Below are 23,503 nucleotides of genomic sequence, written 5' to 3' on the forward strand. Positions count from 1 at the left end.
TACTAGCTAATTGGATTGCCCACAGTCACAACAACAACAAAGTGCAGACAGCAAGCTGTCACAACAAATAGAAAAAGAATAAGGCTAACGACTCCGGTTAACTTCGCCGGTAGCACGCGTGTGTTCCTCTGTGCCTTTCCACTAATCAATATAGTGGCATTTGTTTTGCGCGCGTTTTACTTTCTAACATACTTCGGCACCTCGGCTGTGCCCCTCGGACCCTACTTTTTACTTAACCCCACTGACTGCGGTTTCTGTGACAACGTGAGCGGCCTAAACAAAGCTACCTGAACGTCCAACCCCAAACGAAACGCAACTTTCTGTTCTGGAATGATAAAGCTCGGCATGTAATGCTCGACAGTACGCGCAATAAGTGTAAGTCAACCCACATTTCTGTTGGAAGTTATTCATCCCCTGACTTAGTAACATATACAACACCCACATTGCTGATCAGAATACATTTCTATCCTGCAGATAGTCTACACACAACTAAATATTGTTAAAAATATTTATCATTTTTGATATTTTAAATCCATGATCCAATTTTAAATCTTCTAAGATCTGTATGCTCCTTTTCTCTCCGTGCAATTTCCTTGTTTGTTTATAAACATTTCGGCACATCCGTTGGATAGACTATTACATCAGCTGAGGTGGGGAGGTGTGGCCGGGGTCCACTTGTGTGCGTCCATCATGATTCTGATTCAGATTCAGATTCGGATTCAAACTTGTATCTACTCTGTGCGCTGGCAACTTGTATCTATTTGGCAGCCGCATCTTCTGAATCGTTTTCCACCTCTGCTGTTCTCCGCTGGCGTGTGTTTTTCCAATAGGTTTCCTCTAAAAATGGATCAGTTCCTCGGCAATTAAGGCCCCCCAAAAATAAGATATATGTATTCGAACTAAACTCATTCGTTCGCCTAATATGAATGAATCGGTGCTGCACATCATTTCTCTCGAAAGTTTAGGTTATAGTGGAATTTGTGAGGTTGTATATCATTCCTGCTGTTCTGGAAGCATCACAAACTAATAAATGTGAATATTTGGGTTGGAGCATTTTATTTAATAAATAATCTTTTTTTCATCGCGAACCAGAACATCGTTGTAATGAATCGTAGAGTATTTCAAATGCTCTTTTGTAGTTTCACTTTGCCTTGCGGCACTCGTCAAATGTATATTTTGAGCACAAATGTCAAATATCGCTTTTTAAGGGTCAGCGGCTAAATATTTTGCTCTTTGCATACTTATTTTTCAATGTTGCCCATTGCTACTTGGCAAGTTGGCCAACGAAAGACGCCCTTTGGCACATCGGTGGTTGGTTGTCGGATAGTTGAGTCATTCCTCATAAGGGTTGAGTGCAATTTTAAGAGCCACAGATAGTTGGGTCGTAAATTCTATGACCAGACTATGAGCAAACAAATTGCCGGCTTTCTTTTGAGCATATAATTTACGTTTAAATGGTTTCTTTCCATGAGCTTTTTGATTTATTTCCTGGCACATTAGGTTTATTTTGATTTTGCTTGATTTCGAAGTCAGATACTTCTGTTCTGTTCTCTTTCCATTCGAATTGACGTCAAATTGTTTATGCAGGCCATGGGCCGTTTAGTTGATGGCCGGCTGGTTTATATATTCTCTATATGTGGATATATAAATGTGCTACCGTTTGCCGATATTGCGATTTCTATATAGGGAAATTAAACGGCGTTCCGATTCCCAATGCAAGTCAGGATTTGGCGACTCGAGGGCGTCGCAGATTTGCGCGTTCAAAACGCGGCTGAAATATTAATGCACCGCCTGCTGTTTTCGTCTGTTTTCCGAATCGTTAAATACACATTATATAGCCATATTCATTTTTTGGCTTAAATGGCGTCGCGTTGACACGCGCACTTCCGTCACCGAAATATTTTCAGAGAAAATCCCAAAAAACAATCGCCGAATATAAGCCGAAACAAATACAATTTGTTTTTCGGTCGACAGAGTAACGACATGGGGGAGCAAGTGTTAAAATAAATTGTGACAGATTGTTGGGGGTAGCACTCGGACTGTTTCAATAGCTATATAATATCAGGGTCTCTTTACGATAAGTCGCGTAATTTTAGCTCGTTAAAATATGAAAAATTGTCTGGGCCAGACAGCGAAAACGGTCAAGTCGGCGGTAATGAGACGTCGACCAAGATTAATGGAATGCGTATAAACTCTTGCTGTAACGAGCTCTATTAAAATTCTTAAATATACTATACAATGATATCGGAAGTGTTGCATGCATTTATACTTTTGCTTAAATGAAAAATAAAGATCAAGATTTCTTTAAAAAGATCATTGTTCCACAAACAAATTTACTGCCGAGCGGAGTTGCTATGATCCTTCATAAACTAAAGTGAATTCCTTCGAATCGAAAGTTCTCTCTATATATTGTTTGATAAAGACTTTTTCTGTTTCTCATAAGAAAACCCCAACAATATTTTAAAATGCTTTCATAGAGATTTTAAAAACTGTCTTTAAATAAATTGTGCAGAAAGAATTCCTAGCTAGACATTAATTTACTAGACCGACCGACAGACAGATATAGAATAGACAAACAACAGTGGGATACCTAAAATAATCCACTGATCTGACGACATCAGTGGCCATATAGGAAGACCTTGGGGAATTTTGCAAAAAATACAGAAACTTTTAGTTAGTCGGTTTGGTTTCACGTGACCCTGAAAGAGGAAAATTGAGCATGAAATATGGTGAACTGGGTCATTACAAGGGGGCAACATGGGTTGACTCAATTTCGCGGACATCGAGGTCGGAAAAAGATAGGCCAACCCGCTGGGAGCATGGCAACCACCCCCATTCACCCAATAAACAATCCAATTAAAACAATTGCCAGGGACAACAAACGATATCTCAATGCGTTTTGCATTGCGTGTGCTCGTTTGGGTCTTAATGGGTCAAGTATACTCGTAGTAACTGATGGATAGTTTCCCAACTATAAATTTCGTTGCCCTATTGGTTTTTCTCACCCCGTTCGGTGGAAAGTGAAAGTCTGTGTGCGCCTGGCCAACCAATTTATTGTACATTTCTGTTCATTAATCTTTTCTTTTTTAGTTTTTGCAGCCAGCCGTTTTTTTGCGATAATGCTTTGATTGTTTTGCTCCATGTGCGACTGCTAAGGTTTGATTGATTTGGCGTGCCTGGCAAAAAACTGGAAAAATAGTAGTTTCTTTCTTCATTCTGCGGTGTGCCGCAAATTGATACAAATTAACATTCGGCATATCAAATTTGATTATGAATTTGTTAATTTTGGAGCACTATTGCTACGATTTGGGCTAGATTTTACACTTATCCAATTTTATACCGTCTAAAGATGAGAAGTTAGACTTCAGACAACTTAATGACTTTGCTTTGGGCCGAAGCACATTTAAGATTTCTGTTTGTTTTCACCTGATAATGATAAATGATCTTGGCTGTTTGGTTAGCTGAACAGATTTATTTTCGGTTCGGTTCTACTGGCATTAATGAAGAAGTTTTCTTTATGATCGTTTTTAGTTTCCATTTTTGATGACCATATTTTCGTAAAATTTCAGATTAGTTGCGTTTCCTACTGTCCTACTGGCCCAAACATACAGCAAATGCCTTCAAAAGCAAATGATCGACATTTCTGCTTTTAGCTGCCATTCTTTCGTTCTCCTCGGTTTAAAATGCCAAAATGCTCGGAGGTTTCTCCCCAATTTGCCCGATTATTAGCTTGATCTCCCCGTAGCTCTTCAGATCCCAAAAACCTGGGCGAGCAATCAATCCGGCTGTCAGCATATGGGGACAAGATTGTTTCGGGCTCTGTGGGCTTTTGGTATAATTACGGGCGGGCAATTGTCTGTAACCCAATTCGAGCTTGGCATTTCATTCAAGTTCACATGCAAACACGTTTGCTGTTATACGATATTGCTGCGTGGGTTGGAAAATCGTTTCGCGCCTTGTTTCTCGTTCCTTTACAGAAATACAGAAATGATCAAATTGAATTTGCATTGGGGCCGAGAGCCCTGGAATACACGATCGTTATGTGCTGCGCCATGTAATTTGAATTGAAGAATGGTGATTATGATATTAGCATATAAGTTGGCAATTAATTTGCAACCACTGCGAGCGGCACACCCCTCGTCAGACGTCAAGGATTGGCCATGGGCCATAGGATGCATGTCGCGGATTAGGGTCCGTCATTGGAATTAACATAAAATAGGCAAACAAATTTCTCGAACTGCGTTCAACCCGAAACGTGCCTCTCAATGGCATTCTTTTCACTATTTTCCACGTATATGTATACTTTTTATTTTTTCACAACTTTGTCTAAGCAAACAAGAAATCGTGGCACGTGAGCATTTTACAAATTAACCTAAATCGTCAAGAAAAACCAAAACCAGAAATAACAACATCGTAGCGCACCTACAAACCCCGGATTTCATAAAAATACATGAGTAAAGCCCATAAAAAAATTAAAATAAAAATCAAAAGCAGCAGCTGCAGTGGGAAATCTTGATTTTTTTGTTTCGTAAATATTCAAACGTACTTTGCTGTCTTTTCATATCGATGCGTACGTTCTACGATACATGCGTAAGGTTTAATGGACATGACTTTGGGTAGGGCAGATTCCGAAACAGTAGGTGAATGTGGATTACTCTTCTGGATAAATATCTAAATTTCAAGATTTCATCACAGAATTAGTTTTATTTCTTAAAGAAACCAGCCAAATTTCGTTAGATTACAATTAGTTTGTTAGTTTTTTTTTTGCAGTCTAGCAGAGTATATTGTATAGAGTGTTCATTTTTTATCCCAACTATAACCCGTCATAACTTGAGATCTGGACGTGCTGTCGATCCGGGGCGGGAGTCAGTTCTCATTTAGATTGCATCTGGCATGACGAACGGACTCGAAGTCCGAGCTATATTTAGACGGATTGCACATTGTCTTCTAGTTTCGCCGTCGAGGTGCTGATATAAAACGCCCGATTAAATTTATGCACACACCATGGAATGGCGATACCAACACTGGGCTGCACTTTTCACTTGTGATTTATGCCGCCTGGGCGTGGCAGCTCGATTGGGTGGGTGCGGGTGCAGTTGCTCAAGTCCCAAATACCCCAGCACTGCAGCACCCAATCCTCCAGAATTTCTTAATGGTCAGATGGCTAGCTGGGGGTCTCGTTACGTGACCAGCTGGAAAAAATGCAACAAAATGTTTTCTTTTTACTGCGAATGCGAAAATCGAAAGTGCCAAGTGGCAGATTGTCGCTGGTCGGCTCCTTGGATTGAAGACATCTCCTCCTCCTTTTTATCGCAAGTGGCTAGTCGATTGCCGCATTGCATCATCTTTCTCATGGCGTATTTCGAATGGTCGTCTGGCCGGCTGTAAATACCAAATATAATTGTTTAACTGTCCATAAAATTGAAAAAACGAAAAAGGAGACCCTTTTCTGCGTCTGCCAACGAACGTCCATTGAACTTGGCGCAGAGTCTGTCTAATGGGCTCCAAAAATGCCTCAAAGAGATATCTTTGAGCGGCCTCAGACAAAATTATTTCACACCAATGTGGCAGAATTGGTGGATTGGTGGATACCCCCGACTACCTGACAGTGTCCCATCCATCAATCGGTGGAAAGAGATTGCGCCACAGGTCAGCAGGTGTTTGAGTTGTTTGGGGGTGGAACTCATAGGCGTAGAGCCAGATGATCTGCGGTTTGTTTTCCTTGAGAACCACCAGTTGAGACATCATAAAGGTGTGGGAAAATGAGGGGAATTGCATCAAGGAAGCTGCATGCTTAGATTAGGGATAATTGGCGTGGGAAATTCAAGGAAATAAAATAGTTGCATAACATATAAATACTAGATGGCTTTACGGGAAAAGAGAGACTTGAGACCATTATACCCTGAGTGTTGAAGGAACCTTGAGGGTAATAAATTAGCCTCCAATATAAGAATTCCATTGCAAAATTACGCAAGTATCTAGAGCAAAATTGGTATTAAGTTGCCCAATGATTTCGCTTAAACACCAGATAAATACGGCAAGAAACCGAAACTCTCTATTATATCGACGGTTCCCTTTCGCCACATTTCGCCACATTCCTGACCATTAACTGCATTTGGTTGGCCACAAAATCTGTCGCCATAAACCGAATGAACGTAAACCTCGATGGAGCAAACTTGATTTATGAGCGATTGCAGTTGCAGATATTTCGCTATCGCCGCACTCTCACTCTCCACTGGTCCATTTGGAAAATGGCATGTCAGCGGAAATTGCTTAATCATTTCCACGCATATCATGTACACCTCGTATATACATATTTTCTGTGCCACATGACTAATACCAGCTGTCTGTCCTCTTCATTTCCCGCAGGTAAGTTTCAACGATATCGTTTTTGGGCCATAGGCAGTTAGAGGAAATCATTGCGTAAGTCAATAAAAAACGGAGTTGATTTGTTTACTTAGGACTTCCCCTAGGGGGAGTTACGTAATCCGGTTCCTGCGAGGAAGTGCCTCGTAAAAAGGGAACCATTAGCATGTGCAGTCTAAAAAGCGAAGCCCATAATGGATTTTCCAATCAATGCAGCCCATGATTGTGCTCACCAGTCGCGGCCAATGAAATTATTGGCTCATTTGGTCAGGCGGCTGGCGAAATAAGTGGAAAATGAACTGAAGAGACGGAGCTGAGATACCCTCCACTCCTTGATTATCGTGGCCATCATACATATCTCCTTCACCACCACTACTACCTGACCCCTTGTCGCGCCTAACGATCTTTAACCTGGCCAACAACGATTCCATCTCGGCGCAGACTGTCTGCCTCTTTTGTTGTTATTGATCGCCGTACTGCACAGCATTCAAACGTGCGTCGAGTGTGTTTGTGTCTTTGTATCTTTACATCCCAATCCCTTTGTATCTGGCGAATGCATTTCGTTGTATCTCAAGTGTCTGGGCTTGTTTTAACCAATGTTTGCCCGGCTCATTTGCAAAATCTGCTGGGTAATCAGACACCGGCTAGGGATGTCAATTAGCTTGTGTAGCTGCTGCTGTTTTGCCAAGTGCGTGACCATTGAACCTGCATTTCCCATTTTCCTGCTGCTTTAAGAGAAAGTGAAAATGCCAGTCGTTCATTGAACCTGCTGGGAACTTGGCAATAGCAAAGCTCTCCCGCCCCAGAATTAATTGAAGATTTCATATCTCAGCATTTATGGCCAAGGAAGGCCCTTTGCAATCTCAGTCCAGACTCTAGGAGTCCAAAGCAGACAATTTATGATACAAATTAAATGCCTGGAAATTATGATGAATGCGAGGCGAAATTTATGCTGATGACATACCCAACAAAAGAGCGCCAATCCGCCCAGACTCCTACGGCTCCCCAAAACCCCTTCCTCGCCTGCTCCTGCTCCTCCACTTCCTGGAGGGCAGCTCCAATCAAGAGCCAGACGATCCACAGACAACAAATCGCCGAGTCGAGGAGTTTGCGGCCCAAGTCGTTTGTTGTTCATGCGCACACGAGAAAAACAATGTAATAGATACTCACATTTTTAAAAAGTATATAATATTCATTCTACATAAGGAGTTGTTTCGATTCATTTCATACAGATCAACTAAGATATTTTGTAATTTTTGGTATGCCCAAATTTACTAAATTTATTCGTGTTACTTTCTTCAAGTGTAAGCCTGGATCTGGTCCTAAGATCCATTGCCTCCCGCCCCTTCCTTATGGTTTTTTGAGCAGCTGCAGGAGAGGCGGGGTGTCCAACAAGGTGGACTCCTTGTGGCTTGCAGCCTGCCTCTAGCCGAAAGTTGTTGCGTATTTAAAATGGAAATTGCAAGTTTTTCGCTGAACGTTCCCGATGTATTTTCCCCTTCTCTCTTGCTCGCTCGTCGGCGCTTTTGTTTCACTTTCGTTTGCTGATTGCAGGTTTTTTGTCTTAGCTCATTTTGATTTTATTTTTCCCGTCTTATTCGGTGCATTTATCACGGTGCCACACATTTGTGCCACAAGATGCCAGAGAATCGGGCAGGCATGGCCAATGAAATTGGCCGCAAGTTTCCTTTTTATTTTCATTTTTCGCAAATTGAATGCTGCTTTTCAAGTCGATTTCAAGGGTGAACGATTATTGACCGAGACACCACACCCCCCTTTCGCCATTATATTTGGGTGAAATTTCTTTACGAGATGCATATCCATCCGCAGTTTTGTCATCTTTCGCTGGCAGGTTATGAAATATTTCGCAACTTTTGCTGCGCACGATTTCCTGTTTTTCTTTTTTTCACTTACGCACTTCTCTCCTTTGGCGGAGTTCGGTGGGTTTCTCGGTCGATCGGTATTAATTATTATGGTCTCGTTTTTTCGCTTTACGGATTTTTGTAGCTTTTATTTTTAATGCCCAGCGAACCTGTTGCAATGCGTTCCACAAGCTGAGTTTGTGCCTGGGTGTGGAGAGATTAATAGTTATGGGGTTTTGGGTTGAATAAGGCGGGACTAGGTTTTTCGAAAGGGTGCCTAAATTTTCATCAGAATGAAATACGACCTTTACTAAATAGTATTTTACTATTTGCTACCTCTTTTCCATGACCAACCCACGTATTCTCGCCCCATGATATTCATCCCTTAGTCTTTCACCCATTAAAACCATTTAGCATTCATTAAGCCCAATTTCTGCCCCATCAACATCATGCTTGGAATAATCAACAAATTAACTAAATTCCTAGTGGGCGCCTCCATCCCCCGAATAATCCGAATTCCGAAGTTGTGACATCAAGAAATGTCGAAGCGATTTCAAGTGCAGCCCCAGGAATCTTGGGAACATATCCGAACATTCCAAATCGAGCGGAACCTGCATGAACCGGTGGTTATCAGAGATATTTTCAAACATGTTCGAAGCGAACCTCATGATGAGGTTGCATGGAATCCATAAGATACAATCCACAAGCTGCTTTGTAGCTAGATCCCAACGGAATTTCAATTCAGTTCGCGCTCAACTCACAGACACGATGGTCATTCAAACGCGTTAACAAATAATATATTAAAATAATATTCAATAAACACAATAAATAATATGCACTAAACCACGCACTAAACCCAAACCAACGAATTGTACATATTTGTGTAAATAAATAAAGCATAAACAAACATCAGAGAGAAACCTCGAAATACCAAATGACCGCTCAAGTTCCCATACATTGAGCTGGCCAATCGTGTTTGAAAATATTTGTTTGATCGATTTTGTGCGGTGTGAACACCTTGTGAAGGCATTTGCAAACCTATTGCCATAGCAAGCAAAGTGTGTTAAGCAGGAAAACACCCTCTAAAAAGTTTATGTACTACCCCCTTCGATCGGGTTAATTTACCTGCCACAAGAAAACCGAGTTGAATATCTACCACTTCCTTTTTAAGCTTGTGTTAACGTGCTGCTGACTAATTGCGTTTATATAGCCCGACTATATACAACTGTACAATAAGACACGGCCAACTTTTTTAGTTTCAACGCCTCAGTTAATGCTGCAAATTGCTTCGCTCTCAAGTGAAGTTCTAGATTTTCGCAGCGAAAACGTTTTTCAATTGATTTTCATTGAGTGAAAAAGTCCCGAGATCGCCTTCTTTTTCGGTTTCCAATTGAAAGCAATTGCAGCAGACCCATAAAAAGTGAGCTGCATTCCAAGTAGAGCAAGACAGTAACCACTTCATCATCACAACACCAGATGCTGCATAATTAGCATTTGTTGAGCGGAGCGTCGAAAAAAAGCGGAAAATGTATCTCATACAGGTGAGGCCAAGCGATACAATAGATCTCCCTCTCATAATTAAGTGTTTGCTCTTACTTATCACATGCTGGCGGCACTGCACTTGCAGACTGAAAAAGATCTTCATTTAAGCGTTTTTTAATTGTCCGCCAGCTGAGATTTGAGATTTCTTTACCATTTACAATTCTCCCCTCTGTTTGAGATGCCTGTGTGCGTGCCTCTCTGGCGTATATAATTTGTTTAATTTGTAGCTAATTTATCTTTCTACTTGGCAGCGGGCAGATCGGATGGCGGGCGAATGGGGGTTCACTGGAGCAGGTGCCTCATTACTGAACTTTGATCTTGAAACGGTGTTACGATTTACAGCTGGTAATGGATTACGGTTAGCCATCGGGGCTCGGGTTAACAGAACAAATGCAGGCTTTGGATTAAGAAGGAAAATCAAATATTTTGACACGGCTACGAACATTAATCATTTTCAAATAGCATCCCAGAAATATTATTTCTCTACTGAAATCGATAGCTTTTGAGATACCTGTCAGGACCATTCAAGTTTGACCTTAAACTATTTCGATATTTATTTGGAGTTCGTATCAAGCTGTCTCAAAATTCGTAGAATAAAGATGTCCAAAAAATCGACACTCGATGAACCCGACGATCGCTTCACTGTCTTGCATAATATATCGGAATTAGTGAACTCCGGTCTCAGCAAGGAATCCCTTAAAATCTGCATCGAACTGATGGATAATGGAGTCGGTGGTCGAGCACTAGCACATATAATCAAAACCATTAGAGAGGGGATCCCAGAAAATAAAGGCGAAGAAAGTGAGGATTCAGAGTCAGCTGCACCAACACAATGAATTTTGTAGGAAATGATTTTGAAATTTATTTTTGAGTTTTTATTGCGATTGTTAAATTAAAAGTTCAGCTTTCAAATGGTCTGCTTCCGTATTTTGTAAGACGTTGGTTTTTTGGGCATCCATTGCATGATTTTTGAAGGCTTTAAGACTTCGTCACTCTATTTGCATTCATCAGTCGTAAGCGATTGGTGTTTCTGAAAACCGTATAAGTACCGGCTAAGATAATGAAAAGCTGCACCATTTTCGCTTGATAGTATGTCTAAAATTATAATATCATCAGCTAAAAGTTTATAGCAAACCGAAACAGCAACCGACTCACTTGTCTTATATAGATGGGCAGCGGAATGTGCGATCGATGAACATGATAATCCATTCCTCTGAACAGCCAATAGCCCGGCCACGCCCCCAAATTGGCGAAAAGAAATGGTGCTGCAGTACTGTAGGCTTTTTCAAAGGATGGCGAGTGCACCAATATACGTATTTCCTCGCCAAGATTATGCAACCGAGGTGGGTGGGCTATTTCCTTGGCGGGTTCCTCCTTTCTCGTGAGCCTCAATAACTTCTCCTTCAGATTGCCGTAATAATTTTGGATGCCCATCTTCAAAAGGTTTAATTTCGACCGAAAGTTGTGTATTTTGTGTGTAAAGTCTGTACAGAAACATATATCAAGGCTTACCTGAACTAAGTGGAGTCCCCGATGTCAGCTGTTTCCTCCAGATTGTTGTGCACTGTGTGCATTTCTATTGGCAAGCCGGCAGGTCGACCCATTGATATCGTAAATAAACCAGTGGCTAAGATGGCCAACTGCATTAGCTTGGCCTGTTGATAGGTCTGAAATGAATAGTTTTTATTAGGAAAGTTGCAGGTTAAACTACTGTATTTCAAACCTTTTGTATGTAAAATCCAATTCTCTCCGTTTTCCGTTTAGACTGCCAGTTGTAGCCGCGCCAAATCCAAAAAGCTGGCCAGGATAAAAAACTGACTTCCAGATAGGGCATTATATCCATTATCTTTTTCGATAAACCCTGGGGAGCGTTGCGATCCAGGAAGTTAACAAACTCCAGCTCGTAGTTTATGGGAGGAGTTCTTTGTTCCCTGAACTTTTGCAACCTGACATCTGGGGTTGGAATATCACCAGAGGTTAGGGGTTCAGTGGCTCCACGTGAAGGGCGATCATCCGGCTTCCCAGTTTCCTGATTCGAAGCTTCTGGAATTTGGTTTGCAGAGGCTTGTGTTTCTTCTGCGTTCTCTACATCTTTAGGACTGTATACCACCGCTTCAATGGGTGAAGTAAAGTGGTTAAATAACTCCGAAATCCTCTGGAGCAGCGTATCCATGCTGAAAAGCTGAACCCTACGACTATTAATTTTCTGTTTTCCTTAAGCTGCCAAAATAAACGAGAAAAGCTTGCTGGTTTGCTGGTTTCGTTTAAAAAGTTCAAAGACTTAAGGCAATTGCATAAATTATCGCCTTAACTCGTTCGCTCATGCGGGCGTACATTTGTTTAAAACTAATTTAGCCTATTCATTTGCTATTTTCTGTGTTCTTTATTTGGGGGCCCACAGAAGCCGCAGAACAAGCTTCATTATTGCCGGACTGCGGGTGCCCAAGACTGTGGTTCTATAGTCGATAGTATATATGTTGTACAGTGGGGTGCCGAAGTGGGTCAGTTGGTGCAGCGGTTCATGCAATTATAAAGCGCATATCTGCAGGTTGCATACCATACCTCCACTTCCAACTCGACTTCGACTTGGGTCCATTGTGTGGCAGTAGCTAACTGCTAACGGCTTGGACGGCAGGTGTCTCCTCAGTTCATTGTTTTTTTTTCTTCTGGGTCTTGTGTTTTTCGGTTGAAAATGTGGCTTACCTTCGACGGGCATTTTTGTGTGCCAGCTTCCTGCCACTATCTGGATTCTGTAAACTAGTTTTTCTCTATACGGAGAACGCCTAATGATCAATGCATTTAATCAAGTATATACGAAAATGCTGAACGAGAAACAATTTAACGGTGGATAGTATGAAGTAGTATGCCGTATGCCGATGTATCTCCATAGATTCCCGGGACAAAGACGCACCTAATGAAGTGAAAATCTTTGGTTCTTTTGTGATAGTTCTTTGATTAGCGGACTTCGTTTGGAATATTCTTAAGCCATTCCTGATGGTTCATCGATCATGTGGAAAGTTGACATCTAACACTCTAACAGTTCTCTGCATCTGCAGATGAATTGAGAAGACTTAGAATTGATCCACTTGCCCACTTATTTACCTGAGCGTATCAGTATTACCATTTGAAAGCCATTATTTCTCCCGTTTCCAGCATCTTCAGACCAAACTACTCAAGCGTTGAGCTTGAATGGGGCTTTCATTCAAGACGCTTTGAAACCACAAATTGCATTTGTAAGACTTCACACAGATCGATTGCCAAACTCTCCGTCTCTCAGAATTCTATCCACATTTCTCTGGAACAGCCTACACACAAAAATGCCTTTACCCTTTTAACTGTTCAAAGTCAAGCTCAATTAACCCAATTTCAATTTGGAAAATGATTTGCAAAAAGCCAAATAAATCGTTTTGAAAGTCTTCGGCCTGTTGTCAAAACACTCGAGCATAAATCAGCACCACAACGAAATTTCTTTTGCCCAAAACGCCAACTCGCTTTTTGGCCCACCTGCAATTAGTCTGCTCAGGTGGGTGTCTGTCCACTCTCTTACTCCCCGAATCGTGTGAAATTGCAGCTTTGACTGCGGTCAATGTTAATACAGTTTTCGGCAGAAACCATTTACTGGTAACTGGTACTGGTAAATTGTATAATCAATTTACGGCTGTAAATGTCTGGCTTTCTGTGAAAGGTCTGCTCGTGCGACAGGTGACGACACTTCAGGTGTCAAGTGCGCAAAATTCGCTTGAGATCGGTTACCAAATACGGTTTAATTTGATTGCATTAACAAATGGTGCTCAAATTAAGAGTTTAAAATAGTTATGTTGAAAACCATTCATTTAGAGAATAAGTAATAGTAAGCGACCATATTACTGTATAAAGATTTTCCGTGATGTAAGGCTAAGACGTTTGAAATCGAAAATTACCTTTTGGCCATTACAGACACCGAACAAAAAAATACATTTCAACGCTTTTCATCTATCATTCCATTGGGTTCCTGTAAAAATGCCACGTATAAAAGCTTTTAAGCAGAATACTATCTAAGAACTTTTGAAACTCGACTTACCTTGACTTTCCATCAAGCGCTAATCTTGATCATTTTTAACTGCATTCCCCTTATCCACTTTGAGCTACCGGCCTTGTCAGAGAAGCAATGAATCTTCAATCTTCTGAACCTGCCTGCAACGGCAAAAAGCCAATCCCCAATCTTCAATTCTCGAATAGCATGCCTCATCGTTCTTCTCTCAGCATTATTATAAAATGCCGCATCACTCCCCGCCAATCTCGACTAACCCATCTCTAAAGAGGCCCGCATACCGAAAACCCATGCATATTACTCAATTTTCAATGCTCAGATTTCGGACAGACAGCGAAAAACAAAGGGCAGAACGAAGATGCCACACCAGACTATATAAACACAAACAATGCCCGGAGTTGACACTTTGACAAATGATATTGCGGCTGAGTCGATAAGAACTCGGAACAGAAAGCCTCATACATCAGAAATGCGACATATTTTTTTCAAGATTTTTTTTATTAAAAAGGCAACGAAAAATTCTAAAGTGAATGTGATGCTTAGGCTATCGCTAAAACCTTGGATTGCCGTTACACTGGGTCAACAACTTGGGCAAGACGAGACGATCTATATTGATATTGATATGGATTTGCTCCAGATATACACATGAGCGAGTTAATGATCCTCAAATGTCGTCTGTGGTTTTGGATTCGAATTGGGATGGGTCCGATTCGGTGTGTAATAAGACTCTTATTATAGGAGTCACTGGCCATTTGATCTTGGCCAGTATAAATCCCTGGCTTAGCGTTGAAGAATTCTGTTTGTGTTTTGGGCGAGGCTTTCATCCTCTTTCGGATTCCTTTTTTCTGGGGTGTGGACCATATAATTCCGCATTCCCCTGACATGAAATATGTATCAGTTTAATTACCTCGCAGTCCTGAACACGCAATTAAAGTTCAGGAACCCTTTCCGAACCATCCCTAAAATGCCTTTGTACCTTCGTTCGAATCAAACATTTTTATGATGTTGCAAGAAACAATAAGACGACACACCCACAACTACCTGAAACTAGAGAACAGGATTCTGTAATTCCTTGAAATGCCAGGCTAAAGAATAAAGAAAGAATAAATACTATACGGATTTGATTCCCTGTACGATTCCTACCTGTTTCTTTCGTCGCTGGCCTTTCTTCTCGATCTTGGGAGGATGATTTATCTTTGACAAACTCATTTCATGCCCTATCAATTGGGAAAAGAGGGAAGCCTTTGCATTTGAATATTTTATGAGGCTCAAGTTCATTGCCTTTGAGGCGTGGTTCTTGATGCAATCAAACCCATTTGTTAAGGTGTTTTTTGGAGGCGTAAGGGTTTTTACGGGTCTCAATAGCGCTTCATTTAAACAAACGTAGCGAATCAGGCGTTTATATTTCCCACCTAGAATCGTATTTAAAGCGGAACTCACGCTCCAATGTAATTCGATAGACCCACGAGGAAAACTTGTTTTCGTTTTTTTCTCCATCGATAAACTTGGCATGACTGAGGCCACGAGTCGAGGCAAGCATTACTTTTATTGTTGTGCCTTTATCTATATTTAATTTAATCGATGCAAACGCTCGACAGTCATGAACTGGCTAGCCAATGACCTTCAAAAGTCTGCAGAGAAATGCGTTAAAAAAGTTTACCTTAAGTACCATAATTACGTTCGATTGAACCACTTTGTTCCCCATGCCGGTCCGTTGTCTTTTTGTGTATTATTAAGCGAAATTATTGGCTGCTCGTATAATTGCCGCACGTGTGCCAGCTGGAAAATAAAAAGAAATCACAAAATGTGAAAAACGTTTTATATGCTGATGGTGATGGGCATGTCCATGTACCCATGACACATGCCAGGTGGAGATGGAGATGGAGATCGGGGGATGAGGGCAATCCCCTGCGTCTGACATTGATGAAATGGGCTTTTTATGGCCATGTTTTTGGGGCCCGAGAGTTGTGCAATTGTTGTCTCACATTGAAAGGCATGTCGAATGGAGTTTGGATAGTTTTCCTTGTTGTACAATAAAACCTAGTAAAAGGGAAAACTTGTACGCTAATGTATATTGTAACTACCTAAAATATATACTATAATGCTAGATGCTAAAAGTGTTGGCTTGTTCTTAGGCTGATTCTAATTGATTTTATTATTTCTAGCTGAATTGCGCACGTCGGCTGAGTAAATGAAATTTGTTACGTGATCGTCGCGAACGACGACTAAATCTTAGGCATTAAGTGGAAAAATAGTCATGTAAGAAGTAGATGGAAAATAAAATGGAAAATTACTAGAAAAACATCTGTGTGGTCCACTGAGTCGAACACGTAGAAAAAAGAAAGATTGATATCTTTAGATACAGAAATTAAATTGCGTTAAAACGCGGAATCGTAACGTTTCCTTAGCTGTTTCTACTTTATGGCCCAATTGCTTCTGCAGTTATCTGAATCCATTTTACGGTGCCTATTGGCTTTTATTGCACTTCCCTGTGCTCACCACTAACAGTTTGTTATGATAAATACAATTTCTTTTAAAATACAATTAAAATCAACTGTATCCATATGCGTTGCTCAACGCAATTACATAAAGAAAACCATTTTCCAATTTTGATTGCTCTTCGGGATTTCGGTTACTCTTCCTCACCCATTTCGGTTCAAGTAGTTACCAAATCCAATTAAGTTCAATAACAATTCAGTGGGAAGGAGAAGACAAAACAAACAAAATCAAATGGACTGCTTTTTAATTACTCGGTTTAGCCCTTAGTTTATTGCTCTTTATCGCAGTCCCCTTTGCTCATTTGGTCATTTAATTGAAGCCCCTTAAGGGCAAGTTCGATGATATATCTTTAGTGCCGTCTTTTATTCGATGATGTCGGCTAGTTTTTATTATCAAACAAACACAAATCGATGACACTCTTTGGAAGTGGGTGCTTTAAATAGGTTTAAGCCTGGCCAAAAATCGATAGTGCGTAAGTGCTGAGTTTTGTGTTGACCGCTGCTGTCTTTCATAAAGAAGAATGTCAAGAGGCCACAATAATTGCAACTAATCCGCAATGAAGGCTCGAACCTTGGGCCACAAAATCTAGACCACCTGTCATGTACCCATGTATACATGTTCACAGTTTGTTTGGCATGCATTCACTGTGAAGATTGAAAGTTTAACATATAATTTCTCGGCTACATCGAACCGTAATCACTGTCCGTTCAATTGCGGTCTTTGTTGCCGAGCGGAAATGTAAAATGCTAGCTTCCGGCTATTTTTCCCGGTCAAAGGATGTTAAAAACAGCTTCGCGATATGTGAAATTAGTTTAATGCCTTTGCTCTAGCATGCAAATTGTCGGCTTCCTTTTTACTAGTCTCTTGTCTAGCCAAAGTCTAAAAAGTTGCCAAACTTGGCCTTGCCCTCGGATCTCGTACATAACGAGAACTTACTATTTGGTGCGGCACACATATTGAAGATTCAGGTTGCTATATCTGATTTAAAAGTGATTCATTCGCGAAAGATTCACATATTTCATTTGCAAATCTCAGCATTTGCCGGCATTAACTAAATATATTCTTATGTGGTCTTTGTACATATATTTCAAAATTTTTGCACATCTCGATTTTCTGCCAAAGAAATTTCCTCTAGCTATTAACTGAACTGTCCGTCAGCAAAGTAAAGAAAATTGAAAAGGAAGCACACACAGAAATTCCGCAAACAATTTTTGAAAATAAGCACTGAGCAAAAATGTAGTGACGAAAAATCAAAAGTGATCAGTCAGGTTGTGTATAAAATAAAATACGTTTTTGACTCTACTCTTACAAGGAGGAGCTCACTTGATGCCATAGATCTTTTCCATTGTGTACTTCACTAATTGCACAACCTTAAATGTAAACAAGAAAGAATGCTATAGTCTAGTTTACCGACTATCAGATACCCGTTATTCAGCTAACGAATATCGGTAGAAATTGGGAAAAAGGTAATAAAATTAAAAAAAAACTGTGCGGTTGCGCGGTAGCTTTTGTAGTTCCTGAGATCGAGGCGTTCATACGGACAGAATGACAGACGGACATGGCCAGACTTTTCAACGAAACTAGTATACCCTTTTACTCTACGAGTAACGGGTACCGAAAACCTATTCAATCTTCATCTAACACACCTCCGAAATAAATACGTTTACCTCCAAATAAAATACGCTTCAACATTTCGTTTGGCTGCCGCTCAATTTTTGTGTGTACGCATTATAAACAAAATGATGATGTGAATTTTTTTTTGGGCCATGGCAAAAACCATTTCGAGTATTTTAAACCCAAAAATATTACGGAAATAGCTGTATAGCGCAAGAAGATGCACGTTTCTTTCGTGTTAGCAATGTTGTGGTGGTATATAATGTATAATTTTCGAACAAGTGCCTTTAGCAATTCATAATTAATTCCGGCATACGCCCCATTCGACATTGAAGTTTGGTCTTACCCGTCGATTACCGCCTTTTTTCAGATGGTTGGGTCAAGGTCTTGAGTCTGAAAGTACTTGAGACGTGTTAATGTCTTGTTAATCCCACAGAGCAGCACAAAAAACAAGTTGAACAGCTTAAAACGAATGCGAAGCGTGCAAAAAATGCATTTTCAGCCTCGTCTGACAGTAAAATGCGCCGCTTTGTGAACTGTAACAAAGATCGCTGTCTGTGTTTATTTTGAAATTTTTCCCAGCCTTTGATGCCCTATCCCTGCAAGCCCTGAATGATCATAAAAGTTATACGACTTCAGCCCACGCAAAGCTAAACAGATTTTTAATATTTCCCTTCAAAGGCTTTGTTCTGTGTTTACCTTGACAGGCTATATGAATTCTTTGAACAAACACACAAATCTGTCAAGGCGTTAATTGCAGAACCAAATTGAGGCAGAAAATCAATTTGTTTTAATACGCTTCAGATTAAAATTTGAGGTGCTAATTGAACGCTCACTTTACCAAGAACTCATACTTCCTACAGATATAAATCTTAATCATAATTGACTTCATTCAAAGTCCCAAATCTTAGATATGAGCTCGGATTGAGCCATCTCCAGTGAACCTGTTGCTCCGATTAACATTTCATTCATTCAAAACTAAATCCAAAATCCCACGACTCTGTATCGAATAACATAAGCTTACGCAAAAGACCTTCAACAGTTTCGCGTAATTATGCAGATTTTGTGTTTCCCTATCGAATCAAACCAAACTAAACGCTACAAATTAGCCGGCTGTGCAACTCAATCTGTGATCCCCCTTCCCAAAAAGGGAATTTATAATCCGACAAATAATTTTCATAAATTTAAATGCATACTTACCACCTGCTTGTTAGGCAGCCAGGTTTCCCAACGCACATTTCGTAGCAATTAAAAATCGATTTACATGTGTGTGGATCAAATGCTGATTTCTTTGGCTCGCACTCGAGTTTGGGTGAAAATTAATGACTTCCAGTGAAAGTCGGTTTTGTATAACAAACAGCAAGAAAGGTGAAGTGTAAACCAATAGGTACTATAAGATGGGGAGCCCAGAGGCCGACTGCCCAAGATCTCCATGTCAAACGCGGCTTTTCTGGGAAAAGTTCAACGCCCCGATATTTGAAAACGAAAGCGACAAGTTTCTTCTGTTTGTTGTCTTATTATGTGTTTTTTTTTCGTTCAGATATGCAAAATATTTTCTCATGCGTTGGCCACGCAGAATTTTTATTTTCTTATGAAATTACAGCAACCACAAAACACTTTTTATGCCGCCGCCTGCTTTCAGAAATTGTTTTTCGCTTTCATGGTCCGTTAAAGTTGGGCGCTGAGTAGCGAAAAGTTTTGAATTTATGGAATACAGAAATTGTTTAAAACATGTTTTGGCTAAGTGGAAAATTGCTTTGGTATAAAACGAAATATTTTGACTGATTGTCCGAAAAAATGCAAAGTGATTATAAAATAGAATAAACCTTAAGCAGAGGTACGGAAATTGGTAGCCGAAGCTTTTCATATGCAATTAAAGCAATCATAAATCTTAGAAGTTTATTCCACAATATATTAACGAAACTATGTGTGTATGCGTCCAGCGAGATTCTTGAGTAATCCCATCCCGAAAACAACCATATCAGCATAACAAATTCTCACATTTTTCGGCTCCGGCCGACGTGAAAAATGAACAAAATATGCATAATTAGAAATGCGAGGAAGGCTGAAACACGATGTTAGCTGAGCGTACTTCCTGGTTCACTCTGATACCCCAAAGATACTCCCTTCTGCGATTCCCTCACGCAAGGCACACTCGAAACAATGGGAATATGGCAACATCAGCAATATCACGCACTAGTCATTAGCTCGTCGGGATAAACAAACATACTGACTGACTTGCAGCCAAGAAGTGCAACACGTGCTGTGCATAAATAATAATAATAAAATTCGGGAGTGGAGGTGGTAGAGGGAACGGGTAGTTTTAACCGAAGTTTTTCCAGCTGAGTTGGTCAGTTCTAATGTGGTGTTATTGACCCCGCCTTTCCGAGCATAGAAATTAGTATAGATTATGCATGCTCGAAAGCCGGACCGCAGAAAGACAGAGACATTCGTTTGTTGGGGGCCATCCCGAATGAATTAGAAGTGGTGCCAAGTGGAGTCAAACCACTTGTTTCTGTCAGCCTCAAGACTTCAGCTCTGCGCAGAAATTTCTTAATTTCGGCTTCGCATTTGAGTTTGCGTCTTTTTTTTTTGCATAATATGTGTGATAAGCTTGGGGGATTTTCTGCTCTGACACAGATATTTCAACTTCTTTTGATGCCGCAGAGATGCTTTTGCAAGCGGATGTGGCAGTACTTAAAACGGTATTCAAACAACGTTGCCAAGTTTATAAATACACTTCACTTATCCCTTGATATGTACAGCACTTACCGCATAAATCTTGCCAGCTTTGAAGTCCCCCACGAGCAGCTATAATATTAAATTGAAGTCATTAAACATGTAATTGAAATTCGTGTTTCAGTTCATTAACTTCTCGGCGCACAGCTGCGAAATAATTTCGATTTGAATACATTTTTATTGAAGCGGTTAGGCGGGAATCCAAGGTTATCCGAGTTTGCTCAGGTAGTTCTCTACCCCAAGTTCTCGCGAAGTGTGACCCATATTGCCCCGTTCTTCAGGCGTCTGATCTCTCCCCAGTGTATATATAGCAAATGTCCGACTATAATTAGATGGAACTCACTTCACCCACTTTCGAGTGCACTTTAGTTTCGCCACCGTCTAGATCTTCCGCATAGCTCGGGGCTAGTTTTCGATTTTCCAAGCTGTCTAAACAGTTTTCCTACCTTTGGACTACAGATAATTGCATGAGCCATCGTTTATATACGGGAGGAGTGAATCATTCGGACATATTTATGTGGCACAAGGGGAACATCTTCGATCAGTATTATAGAGATGCTATTTTCGTGGAACATTCATAACCAAAAGTTGGTCACATATTCCCTTCGCCTCATCCGAAATTAATGATCTTGTTAATCGAGTGACAGAACCAAAAACAAAAGGTGACATGCACTCGTACAAATAATGGGATAAAATATGTTCTTAAAGTTCCATTTTACGAATTCAATTATAGTTTTATAAGAATTAAGTGAAATATCTGTTAACTAGACACAATATTTAGAAGAAAAACTTTATAGAGCGGGAAAAGCCAATTTCCCAAATTTATTTCTGAGTGCGTGCTTGTATTTTTCCGCTGGAGGATGAATGTATGAACCGCCTTCACCTGAAAAGTTTTCCCTGCCCACTTAATTGAATTGTGTATTTTCGGCCTTAATTAAAAAGCCCAAAGGCGGGGTAAAAGTTCATTGACTGCCCGGAATCGTAATACACTTTTAATGATCCCGATTTGGGCAAGCCAGAAAAATCAATTTAGTTTCTATTTGCTGTTTACTTAATTGAAATTTAGCCTACGGCCTAGGGACTAACTAAAGGGATTTCCGATAGAGCACCGCCTCTTGTAAAATACACTCTTGGGAATTCTTCACCCCATTCGCCGGTTCTCTTAAGTTCTATAGATGCTCTTCTGCCCATTTGGGGAGCTTCTTTTGGGAGCTTTTTAGTCGCCTTCGTATCGATCTTCACGGAAAGTTTTTCCTTAGCCGTAATCAGTCTAGAAAGCGCGAGTGCTCATGACGGATCGCATCGAATCGGATCGGAACGGAACGGATTGTACTTTTATATACCTCGATCTATATCGCGCGAATTTATTTACACCCAGTTTGTACTTCTGATGCCTGTTTTATTTATAAGTTCTCTCAAATATTTCACGTTTTGCCCGTCTTTTTTGGGGATTTGCCATTTGAGTTTCGGGAATCTTGTTCGGTTTCGCATCTGGAGTTGCGTGTGCTTATTTATAGTTTCCCCAGAGATACAATCGCACGTTTGATATGTGTTTCTATTGTTGTTTGGTCGGCTTGCGCCATTGCGTATGAGTGATTTGTGTTGGCCATCTTACCCAGCCGCATATGATTTTTACTGGCACATTGCCCGACATTACGCAGCTGTTTAGGAGACCGTAAATTCCCTAGTAAAAATTCTCATGTAATTTACATAAATATAGTCTAGATCAGATTTTATAATGAGTCTCTAAAAACCGATTGTGAATCACGCTGAGGAACAAAGATCTTTGGGGAAGTCTTGCATATATTTCCATCTCTAAATCAAAGTTGACAAGTGAGGGAATGGTGACCACACGATGAGACATGTGTTCTTGGAAATTTTTAAAATTCAATCGAAAGAGTTCTTCAAATTTTTACGAGACTTTGAATTGTTATGAAAGGCAAATGTTGAGGCTTTGGAAATTTGTATGTGATTCTAAAAGACTAGATATCCAACTCTATACGACTTTTAGTTCTGTTACTCAATGAATAATGAATGAATAATCCATTTTGTTGAGGAACGATTTTTTAAAATCGAAAAACTTATACATGGAATGGTGCTAATAAGCCATTATTTTAATGACAACTTCAAGTGATCCTCTAGTTCGTTTACAGATGCCAACCATATCGAATGTCATTCGACACGAGCATAATCTCTTTATGCCTATGTTTTCCCATTATATGTTTACCACTTGGAAGGGCACCAAGTGTTACCCTTTGGGATCTTCTTCTGCTCCGAGATCATTTGCCGTCATCCTTAGCTATTTCGAATGGCGTCAGCAACGGAAATGATGCGTCCAGATCCCACACGCCGCCTGGTGCCCCAAAATCAGCCCAATTGCAGAGCTTTCTGTATAAACAAATATTATATATGCCCTCCCAATCGAATTTCACACGCAATTTGGTTTATTTTCGTTTAATATCCTCAAAAAAGAAAAAAATAAACGAATTGAAAACCGGAATGAAAATTGTATGGAGCGGCTGTATAATAAATTAAATTAATTAGTTTCAGCATTTGTTTGCGGGGCCTTTCAATTGGCAAATGGGATTGCCAGATAAGATTAAATAGTTCCTCGGGTCTCAAAAGCTTTGATGGATCCTCAGTAAATTGCCTGAAATGATTCCAGGAACCAAACAATACATCATGCATTATGTATACACAAAGTGATAAGACGTTTATCTAGATAGCTTGTTTTTAAGTCGGTTTTGAAAGTACTTTGCTAAGCATTTAATTTGCCATGATAATAAGCTGTTTCCGCTCTAAATTCACTAAAAAATATGTACCAGTACTGTGTGGGAGCCGTATGCAAATG

The 23,503-nt window shown here is 40.3% G+C and overlaps 5 protein-coding genes across 9 annotated transcripts in view; 3 read left to right on the forward strand and 2 right to left on the reverse strand.

Moving 5' to 3' along the window:
* Positions 1–23,503, forward strand: part of LOC6546493 (mucin-12) — an 80,483-nt gene that overhangs the window by 1,403 nt on the left and 55,577 nt on the right. The gene's annotated exons all lie outside the window — the stretch shown is intronic.
* Positions 353–23,503, forward strand: part of LOC113563696 — a 30,128-nt gene continuing 6,977 nt past the window's right edge. For 3 of the 4 annotated variants that reach the window (XM_026976904.1, XM_026976902.1, XM_026976905.1), the window contains exon 1: positions 8,965–9,769. In XM_026976904.1, coding sequence (XP_026832705.1) covers positions 9,755–9,769 — 15 coding nt within the window. In that variant the 5' untranslated portion in view covers positions 8,965–9,754. Of the gene's footprint in view, positions 376–8,964; positions 9,770–23,503 lie in introns of those variants that run through there. The other variant, XM_026976903.1, reaches the window with a different exon arrangement.
* On the forward strand, positions 10,294–10,697 carry LOC26526322 (mitotic-spindle organizing protein 1). Its single transcript, XM_015158772.2, has one exon. The coding sequence runs from the start codon at positions 10,370–10,372 to the stop codon at positions 10,604–10,606; it is 237 nt and encodes a 78-aa protein (XP_015014258.1). The 5' UTR covers positions 10,294–10,369; the 3' UTR covers positions 10,607–10,697.
* LOC6546522 lies at positions 10,614–11,312 on the reverse strand. 2 transcript variants are annotated; one of them, XM_026976908.1, is made up of 3 exons: positions 11,283–11,312; positions 10,926–11,204; positions 10,738–10,865 (listed from the first exon to the last, which is right to left on the reverse strand). In XM_026976908.1, exons 2-3 carry the CDS (start codon positions 11,202–11,204, stop codon positions 10,749–10,751), a joined length of 396 nt encoding a protein of 131 aa, XP_026832709.1. In that variant the 5' UTR covers positions 11,283–11,312; the 3' UTR covers positions 10,738–10,748. The 2 variants fall into 2 exon arrangements, with proteins under 2 accessions (XP_001971275.1, XP_026832709.1); XM_001971239.3 differs by lacking the exon at positions 11,283–11,312 and having other exon boundaries at positions 10,614–10,865; positions 10,926–11,271.
* Positions 10,614–12,011, reverse strand: LOC6546523. Its single transcript, XM_001971240.3, has 4 exons — positions 11,494–12,011; positions 11,283–11,437; positions 10,926–11,204; positions 10,614–10,865 (listed from the first exon to the last, which is right to left on the reverse strand). The coding sequence occupies exons 1-2, from the start codon at positions 11,941–11,943 to the stop codon at positions 11,288–11,290; spliced, it is 600 nt and encodes a 199-aa protein (XP_001971276.2). The 5' UTR covers positions 11,944–12,011; the 3' UTR covers positions 10,614–10,865; positions 10,926–11,204; positions 11,283–11,287.

The sequence above is a fragment of the Drosophila erecta genome, unplaced genomic scaffold (genome assembly GCF_003286155.1).
Source record: "Drosophila erecta strain 14021-0224.00,06,07 unplaced genomic scaffold, DereRS2 tig00000021-arrow-pilon, whole genome shotgun sequence".
In the NCBI taxonomy this organism is placed as follows: domain Eukaryota; kingdom Metazoa; phylum Arthropoda; class Insecta; order Diptera; family Drosophilidae; genus Drosophila; species Drosophila erecta.

Excerpts from the sequence above, each read along its gene's own strand:
- LOC26526322 (XM_015158772.2), top strand. The coding sequence starts at position 10,370 with ATGTCCAAAAAATCGACACTCGATGAACCCGACGATCGCTTCACTGTC.
- LOC6546522 (XM_001971239.3), bottom strand. The coding sequence starts at position 11,204 with ATGGGCATCCAAAATTATTACGGCAATCTGAAGGAGAAGTTATTGAGG. Across the intron at positions 10,866-10,925 it reads TGCCCATCTATATAAGACAA|ACATACTATCAAGCGAAAAT; the intron begins GTGAGTCGGTTG and ends TTATAATTTTAG.
- LOC6546523 (XM_001971240.3), bottom strand. The coding sequence starts at position 11,943 with ATGGATACGCTGCTCCAGAGGATTTCGGAGTTATTTAACCACTTTACT. Across the intron at positions 11,438-11,493 it reads TTGGATTTTACATACAAAAG|ACCTATCAACAGGCCAAGCT; the intron begins GTTTGAAATACA and ends TATTCATTTCAG.